The sequence below is a fragment of the Syngnathus typhle genome, linkage group LG10 (genome assembly GCF_033458585.1).
Source record: "Syngnathus typhle isolate RoL2023-S1 ecotype Sweden linkage group LG10, RoL_Styp_1.0, whole genome shotgun sequence".
Lineage (NCBI taxonomy): Eukaryota > Metazoa > Chordata > Actinopteri > Syngnathiformes > Syngnathidae > Syngnathus > Syngnathus typhle.
In genome coordinates this window covers 1,356,213-1,370,480 of record NC_083747.1, presented here as the reverse complement: position 1 = coordinate 1,370,480, position 14,268 = coordinate 1,356,213, and the positions used below count along the sequence as shown (strand labels likewise).

Sequence of the window (14,268 nt, the reverse complement as noted above, 5' to 3'; positions counted from 1 at the left end):
CCGCGCCCGCGCGCGCGCGCGTGTGGGCTTTCCCCGCGTTGAAGGCGCGTGCGAGGTGGCGAGAGGCTGCAGAAGCAGAAGAAGAGGAGGAGGAAGAGGATGAAGGTGTGCAACGCTGATGTCAGTTGAGATCCCAAAAGACGAAACTTTGTGACGCCTTCCTCTATTTTTTTTCCCCCCCCACGGATCCGACTGCTGAAGGTAAAGAAAAAAAAACAAAAAACGCCCAAACTCCACCTGACATTCCTACACTTTCACTATCTCCATCTTCCTCATCATATTCTTCACATAAAAATCTTTTGTTCTCAGTGCTTATGGCATGTACAGTATTGATGAATGAATCCATGTGGAATGTGCATGTCAATGCATTTGGTTCTTTATTCCATTTCCTCCAAAATCAAGCGGAATGTCCACGCACCATTAGGCTCTTTGTCGTCACTAGTGAAACAATTCACTGCACAAGTGTCTGACTAATATTATTTGAGCCATTACGAGTGCCATTTCGAGCTTACCAGTATGCAATTCAACCTGACTGGTTAACTAATGTGTTGCACTAGTAGCCTCCTTGCTCAAGCTCGTATTACGAAAATATCCACTAGTAGTTTTGCAAATAACATGTACCGTATTTTCCGGACTATAAAGCGCACCGGACTATAAGGCGCACCATTAATGCATCATGTCAGATTTTTAATCCAAATCAAATCATTCTCCATTTTATCTTTTTTTATTTCAACTTCAGATCCAACAAATGACTTTATAATCACAAAATAATGATCCATCGTCTTTTTGAGTCATGATTCATAGTCTTCAGCAGGACACTTATGCTTGATTTCACGACACAATGCTTCGGGCCAGTTTGAATTTAGGAATTTAGTCCATGTATAAGGCGCAGTGGACTATGAGGCGCACTGTCGGCTTCTGAGAAGATTTTAGGTTTTTAGGTGCGCCTTATAGTCCGGAAAATACGGTAGTTCTAGTACTAGTATGCCAAAGTTGTCACATTTTTGTGCAGAAATGTCATGAGTTGAAGGCAGTGGAGGAAAAAGGTGTTGGTGCACAGTGGTCGTTTTTGAAGATGGCTTTCTATAAAGCCTTTTTGAGCATTTATTTGATACGCTTGCTAACGCTACATCTTCATCCTCCTCATCCTCCTCATGGGGGCAAAGGCGATACGGTGTGGTCGTTTCAAGTTTCTGCTTCTGTTTTTCACCTCAATTGAATTCACGTGTTGTTTTTCACATGATGGAAATGTTCTGTTTCTCTCAAGCTTTCACGTGACCTTTCATTTTCACGCGACCTTTCCTTTTCACGCGTTTGCTGTCTTTCACGTGACCAAACCTTACAGCTGGTTAATAAACAACCCCCCAAAAAATTGGGCCCGTCAGTCTGCTAGAGAACTACACGATGAAGGCTAACTCGGTAAACTAAGTGAGTTACTTTACTAAGTTGTTAACCGAAGCTAACGAGCTCTGACTGAACTCCGACTAGCAACTGTGGCGACTTATTTTCGACACCATTGTTGGGAATCCAATTAAATCGGCAACTAATCTTTTGTCGTGATTAGTCGACGCACATGACGTTCTGTCCCGGCGATTACAAAGCGCGACGAGCTCAAACATTTACCAGCAATCCTTTCGGGAGCTGTTGAATGACACCGCTAATTATCCATGTCATGTGTGATGTCACCGACGCTCTTTAATCCGCCGCAGGATGTCGGCGCTCCGCCCGCGGGAGCGTTCATCCGCCGCTTGACTGCTCAGCCGCTGCAAAGCCTCGGCGGGCCGCCATCCACGCTGGCGCCGTGCACCTGCTCGGCTCACACTCGCACACACACTGTAGTGAACCTCACCACCTTGAAGCTTTTTCTCCTCCGGGCTCGCCTTGAGGGAAAGGAACTTGTCTGCTTTTAAGCACTTCCATGGCCATCATCTTTTTTCTTTTTTTTTTTTTTAACATTCCATCATGTGTTTCACCTGAATCATGAACTTTCAAAAAAGTTCTTGAATGAATAAGTCTTGGAAAGTGAGGAAGAGTGACAGATAACTGAAAAAGAGTGAGCCAGTTTTTCAGGGCGTACGACAAAAAAAAAAAATTCAGTCGATGGCGTTCGGCGATACGTTTTGCCTAACCTGAGCTGCGACGCGGCAGGAAGTTGTCAATGGAGGAGGATGACTTCCTACACAAACACACACACACACACACACACTGAAGATATGGATCGCTCATATGCCTTTCCCACGTAGACTTCCGGGCCACCATCGCGATGGGCGACATCTACGATTCGGCGTGCGACTCGTTGAGTCTGCTGGAGTCGCCGTGCCTGACCAAAGTCGAGCTGAGAGTGACGTGTAAAGGGATGAGCGACCGCGACGCTCTCTCCAAACCCGACCCGTGCATCGTGCTCAACATGCAGTCGCACGGACAGTGGATGGAGGTGCGTCGCCATGGCAACCGCATCACGCACATCTTTTTTTTCATTTGGATTTTGGACTCTTTGACTCTTTCATTTGTTTTAAACTTTGAATTAGGTTCCTTGTTTTGAACTTAGTTTCTTGTTTAGCTTTGACTTCTTTTTGCCAATTGTTTTATTGATTCATTTGTTATTTTATTTAATTGTATTTCTTTCTTTCCTTATTTATGTATTTGATCTTCTTTCTAACTTGTCCTTTTTCTCTTTTGTGCATGGCGCTCAGGTGGACCGCACGGAGGTGATGCGCAGCTGCGTGAACCCGTCCTACTCCAAAGTCTTCACGCTGGACTTTTACTTCGAAGAGGTGCAGCGTTTGCGCTTCGAGCTCTACGACATCAACAACAGCAACTTCAACGGTGTGAAGGACGCCGACTTCCTGGGCGCCGTGGAGTGCACGCTGGGACAGGTAGCCGCTCGGCTCCTTGTTCTTGTTGGATCAATTCCAACACGGCAGATGCTAATGATTATGCTAATGTGTGTGTGTAGATCATTTCTCAGAGGAAACTCTCCAAAGCTCTGCTGAGGCCAGGAGGCAACGTGGGAAAAACCATCGTCACGGTGAATGTCTTGATTCTTCTTGATTTGAGGATGATGAAGATGATGATGATGGTGATGATAACCATGACAAAGAGGATGACGATGATAATGATGATAATAACAAGTTGACAAAGGACATTGAAGATGATGCTGAAGGCCACTTTGTGGATGATGATGATGAAGATGAAGATTTTGACGATAATGAATTTGATTATGGGTAGCAGCTAGTTCTCTGCACGGTTTGTTACTTGGCATATAGTTCCAACATAATGAGCCCCTCATCACACTCATCACAAGAACGTGTGTGTGTGTGTGTGTGTGCATATGTGTGTGTGTGTTCAGATCACAGCGGAGGAGCTGACTGGGAATGACGACTACATCGAGCTTTCCTTTAGTGCGAGGAAGCTGGATGATAAGGTGGTTACAGATGCACATGGGCATACACACAAACACACACTTTAGGATTCATAAACACACACACATACGCACGACAAACAAACATTTGAGGGGCATTCAGGGATATAATTAAGGATTACGCAAAACTATAAATGCTCACACACACACAGAAGTGAAATGTTTTCACTCACACATTCAAATACCGTCATGCACACAACCCAATTCCCAAACACATTTGCACAATGAAATGCTCACAAACACGCAAATAAAATGCTCACACAGACTACCCCCCCCTTCAGGACTTCTTCACTAAGTCAGATCCGTTCCTGGAAATCTATCGTATGAATGAGGACGCCACACTGCAGCTGGTCTACAGGACAGAGGTAGCACATTATATTAACACACACACATAATGTGTGTTTTTGTTTTGGTTATTGTTGTGCTGTGTTGTTGCCATCAGACGGTGATGAACAACTTGAATCCGGTCTGGAAAACATTCAAGGTTTCCCTCAACTCACTCTGTAACGGAGACCACGAGCGTAAGCTGCAGGTACGCACACACACAAACACACACAAATATCAAACACACACAAGAAAAGGAGCCGCTCACTAACACACATAAGCTCCTCGTAAAAACTTTCCGTCTGCGTGGTGATGTCATAACGTGTCGTTTCCGATCGAATTGTGGGGAGTGTTGTTCTTATTATAATAACGCAAAGTGTTTTTAATCATTGATATTTTGCAAACAACCCAAATGAATCCCCAGTGGAGTTTGTATGGTAGCCATGGATACGCTAACATTTATTTTTAGCACTTATACTGATGGACTGACGATTGAGTGTGTGAAAAGTGGAAGTGAGCAAATGTGACATTTGAAGACAGTCGAGCGGATTAGTAAGGGGAAAAAGAAACAGAAGAGGAAAGGAGTGCACGCCGGCCGGGGCTGCTGGCTAATTGACTCGCTTGATGTCCTCGTCACACTGACAGCTCGTTAACACATGACGGCGCTCGCGTACTCAAACGGGAGTATGTTCTTCACAGTTTTTTTTTTCTTATCATGGTATCAATGAAAGCAAGTCAAAACATAAAAATGTTGCTGCTAACCTGAAGCTAACCTGCTAATGATAGTTAGCGGGACGCTAATTGAGTTTGTGACCCCCTCAGTGCACAGTGTGGGACTGGGACTCGAACGGGAAGCACGACTACATCGGAGAGTTCGAGGCCACCTTCCAAGAGATGCGGGGTGCCATCGAAGGACGACAGGTACCCCAAATCACTCACACCTATGCTTTAAGACGGCCATCCGCTAGCGCCCTCTTGTGGTACGCACTGGCCAAGTACAATTCCTGCGTATATTTGAGCAGCAGACGCGACAAGCCAGCAAAGTGACATCGTCGAAGAAGAGCAGATGTTTTCCGTCTCTGGAGACGACGGAATAATTCCTACGAGTGCTGCGGGTCGTTTGTTCCGAACTTTCTGCTGCGCCGTTAAAGACAAAAAAAAAAGAAGCTCTTAGAGGAGACCAAAAAAAAAATCCCAGCCAGTCCAAAGCGTGAAAACTTGTGATCCGTCTTCAACTTGAGCTGCAGAAGCAATTTAACGGATCAGCGAGTCACACACTGGCAGACAGCTACACACTGACAACTGCACAACTCTATGAGGCCATGAGACGCTCTGAGGTCATGAGATTACAAAGCTGCCAGGCTATGAGACCAATAGGCAGTGAAACAATGAGACATTGAATGAGATTGTACTACTATGAGGCCATGATAAAAAAACATGAGACTACAGTTTGGATCACAGCAATGAGAGTATGATACCATGAAGTAATGAGGCCATGAGACAAGATGAGACTTGAAGACCGTAAAGCTATGTCGAAATGAGACATTTAGACAATGAGAATCCTGCAGTGTCTGTCTCTTCGTTTTGATGCCATGCTAACCTTGTAAAAGTGTTAAAGTCTTGTGCCCGCTAGCAGGCTAAAGTAGCTCAGATGATGCTGAATGAGCGAAACCCGAGCCGCTAATTGAAGCTTCCAGCAAGAGAGAGGAAGTGCCAATTTGCTCGTAACCGCCTTCACGCACACTCTCATATCTGCCATACAGGAAGGGAATGGATGCTAATTAAAGCTAGCAAATGTGTTGACAAAATAACAAAAAACATGACAGCGTAAACGATCAAAACAAGCTCGCCTAATCAGCTCGTAGATCCAACAATCGGAATTAGCGGGCTTGTAGCGACGCAGAGAATGTCACGTGCAAGTTAGCATGCTAACAATTAGCCACAAAAAAAAGCTCAGCGAGCTACATACGCTATAGCTTCTGCCTGGCAAATATAATAGCATACAAGTATAATACATATCCCAATAAAAGCAGTTCCCAAGTAACTCAATGTAACCCAGACGCGAGTCAGTTGTCAATTGCATTACGGCGATTTATTCTTCTTTTTTTCCTCCTCGTACTTCCCCCTCTTCCTTCATTTCAATCTCCTCCTCCTCTTCGTCTTGCTCCTTCCTCTCACTGGATCTCCGTCCTTCTCTACTCCCACTTTACTCTTCTCTTCCTCAATTGTTAATTGCTTGGCCATCTTCCTCCTTGTCTTATTTGTTTGCCTTCTCCCGTCTACCTCATGACGTGTTTCGTGGCTCGGTGACAGACGCTTTAGTGACACACAATGGCGGGCACACATGACAAAACGAAACACTGGACACACACACACACACACGTGCGCACGGTAATAACAAGCATTGGGCTGGAAGCGGGAGCTTTTATTTCTGCTTAGCAAAATGGTCATGTGATACGTGTGCGTGCGTGTAGGTGCAGTGGCCGTGTATCAACTCCAAATACAAAGTGAAGAAGAAGGGTTACAAGAACTCTGGCATTGTCATCCTCAACCAGTGCAAGGTCAACCTTCTGCCTATTCCTTTTTATGTCACTGACGAGTCCATTATCCGTCTCTGTGCGTCCTGACGATTGTGTGAACGTGAGCTTGAATGCTTGGCGGTCGAAACGAGCAGGTGAATAAACGTGACGGATGAGCCGGCGCCGCGTGGGCGGAGTCAACAGACAGAATGAGAGCAGCCGCTGACCTTAATGAGGACCACAACAGAAAACTTCATTAGGGGTTTTTTAATGCTAAGCTTTTCTTTAGCTTTTAGATTCTATAGGGCCTAATTTCTTTTTTTTTTCTTTCGTTCCTCTCCAAACCACTTTTTTTTCCTTTCATTCCGTTCCTTCTTTTCTTCTCCCCTCATGATAACATGGACTTGATCTTTCCTTGTTTCCTACTTCCATTCTTTCCCTCTTGTTTCTTTGTTCCCCTATTCCCTTCCTCCCAGCTCGGGTCCATCTGAACACGTCAGAGCAGTCAGGGTTCTATGGGGGCCCCCCGACAACTCCCCCCCCCCCCCCATGGAATCACTGGTCTTCTTTCTTTCCATTGTCCTTTTTTTCATGCCCATTTTCTCCTAACATTTACACAAAAGTGACATGCACAGAGGTCAGAAGTCACTTAAATATAGAACGAGTGGAAGAGAAATCCCAGAACAGGAACGTGCATGAGGCGTGTGCGTGAAGTGATGTGTGTGTGTGAAGCGTGTACATCCTCATCGAACGAATCCACCGACGAATGAATCGCATGACGATGAAATTTCAATTGTTTCTTTTTTAACGTTCTATTCTTTTTTTGTATTTGCAGATTATCAAGATGCATTCTTTCCTAGATTACATTATGGGGGGATGCCAGATCCAATTTACCGTGAGGGCGCGCACGCACAAGCACACACACGCACACGCACCCCCCCCCCCCCCAAGTCGCATCCAGGTCATCGTCCTGCTTCTTATTCCATCAAGAGTAAACGGCGCCCGGGTTCTCAGAGTGGTCCTGATGACGTTGCCACGGAAACGGTAACCACGGCAACACCAACCTGCCGCCCCGATGTCCCACTTAGCGACCACGACAGACCCCGCCGACTGTGGTTGCACCGGTCCCGCCGGTCGCACTGATGCTGGCACATCATAGCGTCAAGGATGGCCAATGCCTTGCGTCGTCACGGCAACGCGGCAAACAGGAAGCACGGACAGATTGGGTTAGACGATTGGCTGAGGGTGGAAGGTGTTTCAAAAGAAAGCAGCGAGCAATTCAAAGACTACGAGTCCCGTTAGGGTCATCAGAATCAGGGGTTCTGTTCGGATCACGTCTCATGTCACATTGCATGTGACGACACACGTCTCAATCTGTAATTGTCAGGTGGCCATCGACTTCACGGCGTCCAATGGCGACCCTCGCAACAGCTGCTCTTTGCACTACATCCACCCGTACCGACCCAACGAGTACCTAAAGGCGCTGGTCGCTGTGGGCGAGATCTGCCAGGACTACGACAGGTAGGCACTCCAAGGTGGAAACCGAAAAGCAAAAGTCAACCCGACTCTTGTCTTGTTTTTGTTTCAGTGACAAAATGTTCCCAGCGTTCGGCTTTGGAGCTCGTATCCCGCCGGACTACAAGGTATTTTTAAAGTCTGTTAATGCTAAGATCATGCTAAATGCCATTGACAGGCTAATGTACATTAGCATTGATGTCACGATCGGTATAAAGCTTCAAACGACTCCGACTTTATCAACAGACCGACTGTACAACAACATTTGGGCAAATATTGTGTCTATGGAAAAAGTTGACAAAGCAATGTTGACATTGACGTTTGATTTTTTTTCTTTGTTTAGTTGAAGCAGACATCAAAGAGTCTTTCGGTCCATCCAATCACCTTACTTTACCTCTACCTCCTTTTCCCCCTCAGGTCTCCCATGACTTTGCGGTGAATTTTAACGAGGAGAACCCCGAGTGTGCAGGTAGGCTTTGAAGTTCCCTCACTCATTTAGAAAAAGAAAGAACTCTCAAAGGTGACCGAACAATGTGGCATGAGGATGAGAATGATGAGGAAAGTGATACTGATGACGAGGAGGATAATAGGAATCATCAGGGAGAAGAATGATGATTATGATGAGAGTAATAATAAATTGTGATGTGATAGTCGTGTATGATCATTGAGCATGAGGACAATGATGATGCTGACCCCAAGGCACAATGATGATCATGACGATGTGTTGAGGATGACATAACGATGAGCAGGATCGTGATAATGATGAGAATAACTGATGAGAATCGTGATGATTTGATGAGAATGATATGAGAAATATGACAAAGGGAACGTAAATGAAAAGAATGATGTTGATGAGACAGATGATGTGAATGATGAGGATGAGAATGATTAGAAAAATATGATGATGAAGATGATGATGATGATGATGATGATGAAGATGATGAAGATGATGAAGATGATGATGATGATGATGATGATGATGATGATGATGATGATGATGATGATGATGATGATGATGATGATGATGATGATGATGATGATAATACAGAGATTGGTGTGGAGAACTATGAGAATGAGGGTGAGAATCACAATGAGAATGGTCATGATATTTTTAGACTTGTTTTGTTACGGATGAGTTTTATGCCTCAGTGATAATACGAGGTTGTCAGAGCTGTCACCAAGCTAATGGCTAATGCAGCTAAAGGTCACGTACCGATGCATTAATTAACACAGCGAGTGTTCCCTCGGTGACCGTTCCCTCACTTCAGAGACGCCCCGCGGCACACAAGGACATGGTCCGCCTCTCATTTAGCTTGACGGCAAACAAAGCGGCATCATTCATTCACGCTGTGAACAAGTGAGATGGGGTTATGAGGAAATGATGAACATGCGCTTCTCATGTGTTTCCCATGTTCTTCTCATGTGTTCCTTCAGGTATCCAGGGCGTGGTGGAAGCCTACCAGGCCTGCCTTCCCAAACTTCAACTCTACGGACCTACCAACATTGCTCCCATCATACACAAAGTGGCCAACTCTGCCTCGCAAGAGGTTCACACCAAAGAGGCCATGGTATATAACATGATGGCTAGCTTGTCAGCTAACATGCATGAACCTTTACAGCCCATCCACTAAATATTTCAACAGTTAGCCTGAGGCGTGTTCTTTTGTTGTCATTGTTAGCAATATTTCATCCTTTTGATCCTGACGGACGGCGTGATCACGGACATGGCGGACACACGTGAGGCCATCGTGCAGGCGTCTCACCTTCCCATGTCCGTCATCATCGTGGGAGTGGGAAACGCAGACTTTGGAGACATGCAAATGCTGGATGGAGATGACGGGATCCTCAGGTCGCCCAGAGGGGAGCCCGTGCTCAGAGACATCGTACAGTTTGTGCCATTCAGGAACTTCAAGCATGTGAGTGTGATGTGAGAATGATGTTGAGGATGATGATGGAAATGATGCTAATGAGGACGGAAAAATTATGAGGAAACTAATAAGGAACTCTACTTGGCTATTTTGCTGACCATCAATCGACCACCAGTCACTTAGAACAGACCATTTTCTGGTCTGGGTACACATTTGACAGTAAACAATAATAACTCGGGTTTGTTTTCTTGTCTTGTTTCTCCCCCCCAGGCATCGCCAGCAGCACTAGCTAAGACCGTGCTAGCCGAGGTTCCCAACCAGGTGGTCGACTACTACAACAGCAGAGGTATCAAACCCAAAGTGGCCAGCCAGTACACCTCCAGAACCTTTGGACCATGAGGGGCTCAGCCCGCTTCCGCATATCTGAAAAGCACAACTAATGACCGCGAATGACCCTTAAATGACAACTATGGACTGCTAACAATAGCTAAAGACCTCTAGCACACACTTCTTTTCACTCAAATGAATACTAGCTAGCTGTAGCATCTTAGCATCTTTCGTGCATGCCAGGCAGAGGAAAATGTTGCACTGTGAACGGGCACGTTGCCGTGTTGTCTGGAAGTTTAGTGCACGCGATGACAAGTCCACATATGTTTGGACACTTTTGTCTAATTTCTTGTAGCTCGGGGCACCAAAACATTGTGCATGAGTTTGTGTTGTTTTTGCGTGTCGTAACATGTGAGCTAGCATGCTAGGTCAAAACATATCCTACTAACATTTTACAAAATGTCTGCCACCACCGCAATATGATGCGGGCCTAATGTCTGCTAGCACGTTATGTCAAAACATGTCGCAAAACAACAACGCTCCATCAGCATGTATGTCATTTTCATCCAGCCACAAAAGTATCGGTAGCTGGAATGACATGACATAATACATTGATTAAACAGATATCGGTCACCGCCTGTTGCAAATTTTATGCAACGCGTTTGTTTGTTATGACATATTTGCTAGCATGCTAGCATGAAAGATATTTGCTAGCACTTTATGGAGTGTCTACTAGTGATCTGTCCATATTTATCTGAAGCATTTGATGATAAGACCTGCAAGCGCACCATGTCAGAGCATATTTGCAAGCATATTATGATAAAACACCAACTAGCGTGGTAGATCACGACATAGCCGCTAACATATTGTGACCAAAATAGCTGCTAACATGTTATGATTTAACATATCATATTTCAGATTTGATGATAAAATGTCTGTTCGTATGCTAGCTCAAAACATATCCTACTAGCCTTTTATGAAATATCTTCTAATGTGTTGTGACGTAACATACCCATAGTAAGTGCTGGGAAAACATACCCTCTAGTATTTTTGTCATAAATTATATAAATGACCTCTCGGACTCTATGATGTTGTATGTGCTAGCAATTTTGCTAGCACACACAATAGGATTTTTTTTTTTACAATCCAACATTTTGGATGCTAACATGTTAAGTCATTATATTAGCTAGCATGCTGGGTCAAAACATCCGTTAGCATTTTATGCTTTAGCTAAATATTTTATCCTCTGCTACATGTCTGCTAGCAGTGTTTTGCTAGCATGACAAATGTAGACTTCCAAGCACAATTTTTCTTAACCTAGACAAAATGTTGTTCCAATGGAAACCGTCGTGTTTGCTTCCATTTTGATGTGTTTGGATCTCTTGTCTTCCTGACGGGCATTTAGAAGCCTTTCGTCCTTCTTGATGTGTGACTGTTTGATACAAGATGGCGGATGGGTCATGTTACCTGACGATAACAATTAAACTTTTATTACTGTCAAGATCAAGCAAAGTCTACGTCTTATTTCCAGTAGATGATGTTTCTCAGCTGGCCCTTTCATACTAGAGCGAGAGAGTTTGTTCACCTTCCTAAAACACTTAAGTGTGCTTTTGAACTAGCGGCACTTCACAGTCCTCAAATTGAAGGAAGCAGGGTTCAAAGTTCATCTCTTACAGTAGGACGGCATCCATCATCCTGTCTTCCTACCTCGCCACATACCGGAAATTTAATTGGCTGACAGCAGACGCGCAAACACTACCATGCCGGCAGCAAGGTCACAAACACTACGGACGTCAAAACTACCTTGATACGACTTTCATTACATAAAATCGACACTCTGTGAGAAAGCGAGTCATGTGATTTTGCATATTTGTATGAGTTTACTGTTTTTTTTTTTTAAATAGATTTCCGCTAATAGCGGCTTTTGAAAAAAAAGCTTATCACACACAAACATAAAAGAAAAACGCTATTAAATGAGGTTTTGGTGCTGTCACGAAAAAAAAGACAACCTGATTAATTGACTTGATTGGGGTGTCATTAAGTTAATTGGACCTGATGTTTTTTTTTTTTTAAACTACTCATCAAAACCAGAACGCAACATGGCCACCGGGCATGTTCCCGCTAAAATGCGGTATCGCCATGTGGGTCACTCCACAGGACACTTCATTAGGGACGCAACATTTCATATGGGAAATAGTCACACAAAGTATATTTACGTGAATTGTTTTACGATTAATATATTATTATATATATTCTGTAGACATGATGAGCTCCTAGTAAAATGTCTAGATGTGATAAGAGAAAGTGTTTTTTTTTGTAGCGTCATCCGATCGAGGTCACCTCAACCCGGGGGGGTTCGGTAGAACTTTTCCGTCACGGTTAAGGGACGAAATATGTCTGAAGAATTTTCTTCTTCTCTTACTCTAAAGCCAATCTCTCTCTGGGGCATATTGCTTCTGTCTGGATGAGCGCTGATGCAAGTGGCGGCAAGCGGCCAGCATCAAAAGCTAATCACTGACGTCCACTTCCTGTTTGACTTGATAAAACGTTTAAAAGTGGCTGTTCTCATTTGTTTCAACAGGGCCTCGGGTCTTGGCTTGACCTCGCAACAAACGGTCAGAAATTCCAAGGTCCAATTGCATGAGTGGCCCACTATATTTGTAAGCCATGACAACTTTCACCCCTGAAAGTTTTCAGGCGCCATTGGGAGCATGAGAGCGAATAGTACACTAAGTAAAAACGTATTGATCCCCAAAAGCACCGCTAACCGCTGTGAAGAGTATCGGAGCGAGTCATCCAGCTGATTGGGAAATGTAAGAAGCTCCTCTTGATCGCTAGTTGTGATTAATGACACGAGATCACGGAATGTCCTCCACCCTAATAGGGTGGCTGGGAAAGTGAGGAGAAGAGACACTCGACTAAATGCCTCCTCTTTAATATTGCTTCACACACTTTAATTATTGCACACCCTAGCACCCTCACTCTATAACTCTGTGTGTGTGTACTGTGTGTGTGTGTGTGTGTGTGTGTGTCAGACTGATGCTGTTGCTATGACAACGGAAGTGGAGCCTCTTTTCCACTCTGTTTGCTGTCTGACCAATCTGAAAAGCTGGAAAAAACATGACTAAAACATCAATGTAGTTGTTCCTTCCTTTCTTTCACATCGAAAACAACTAACAGCAACTATCCCTTGACAGTCAGACAGACAGACAGACAGACAGACGGACAGACAGACTGACGAACAGATGGATAATCCAAGTACACAGTCGCATAGCTTCTTTTAAGTATAACAAAAAACATCCAGTAGCATTCCACTTGTTCATAATTAGCATAGCAGATAGAAGTGTGTGTGTGTGTGCGTGCGTGTGTGTGTGCGCACACACGTGAGTGTATGTGTGTGCACGACGGAGCCAATGATGAACACGCACCCGGCTCATTACATTAAAACAAACAGAAACAGACTCAAGAGACTCAAAGGCTCTGCCTCATGCTAATACAGGCTAATACCACCACACACACACACACACACACACAATGAATGACATCATGCCAGCATTGAAACAGTATTATTCCAACAGTATGGCGATATCACTCCAGTATCATCATAACCTCACCGCCTTGTCATCAAGTAAGTATATCAGGCCAACACCTTGGTTATGACTCCATATTTTATCATGTCAAACGATTGGAAAAACAAGAGTCATGATGATGTGACATATCTAAAATCTTTTTTCCCCACCGTCTGTTTCCAGCTGGCTTTAGCACTGCCCTGCTGGGATGTTGTAAAAATCCCATCAGCATAATGCTAGCGCTATGGTTACCATGGAAACGCAGCCCCACCAAAACCGGATTCCAATAGTTCTCACGCTGGCCGGTGCTTCACATATACGAACCTCCTCCAGCGAACTTACATATGCAAAAGTTCTAGATATGTTAGATGGCCCCTCATTGTTCTCATACCTTTATTGGTTCTAAAACTCAGGCCCAGGGACCAGATTTGGCCCGTCGTATCGTTATTTGTGGCCCGCGAAGGAAAACCATGTGCTTCGACTTCAATTTGAATAACCTGAACATATTTATTCCTGTAACCTTGCCGTAAATTCTAAACTAAATTGAATAGTAGCCAAACGTTTTTTTCCCGTATTCTGATTTTTAAAACGACGTAGTCATAACGACCCTCTGAGGGAAACCAAATCTAGTTTGACACCCCCGTTCTAAAGGTTCTGATGGAACTTTAACATGCTTACATCATGCCTGCATAGCATGCTAGCAGATTACGACGTGACTTTGTACT

At 44.3% G+C, this 14,268-nt stretch overlaps 1 protein-coding gene across 2 annotated transcripts; it reads left to right on the top strand.

Annotated features, from left to right (window-relative positions):
• The first annotated feature begins 2,251 nt into the window (after positions 1 to 2,251).
• Positions 2,252 to 11,443, top strand: cpne4a (copine IVa). 2 transcript variants are annotated; one of them, XM_061288136.1, is made up of 15 exons: positions 2,252 to 2,434; positions 2,694 to 2,876; positions 2,957 to 3,028; positions 3,350 to 3,424; positions 3,703 to 3,786; positions 3,864 to 3,953; positions 4,568 to 4,666; positions 6,226 to 6,306; positions 7,100 to 7,159; positions 7,652 to 7,785; positions 7,853 to 7,907; positions 8,197 to 8,248; positions 9,214 to 9,347; positions 9,459 to 9,695; positions 9,918 to 11,443. In XM_061288136.1, the coding sequence occupies exons 1-15, from the start codon at positions 2,264 to 2,266 to the stop codon at positions 10,044 to 10,046; spliced, it is 1,656 nt and encodes a 551-aa protein (XP_061144120.1). In that variant the 5' UTR covers positions 2,252 to 2,263; the 3' UTR covers positions 10,047 to 11,443. The 2 variants fall into 2 exon arrangements, with proteins under 2 accessions (XP_061144120.1, XP_061144119.1); XM_061288135.1 differs by having other exon boundaries at positions 6,220 to 6,306.
• The last annotated feature ends 2,825 nt before the right edge of the window (positions 11,444 to 14,268 follow it).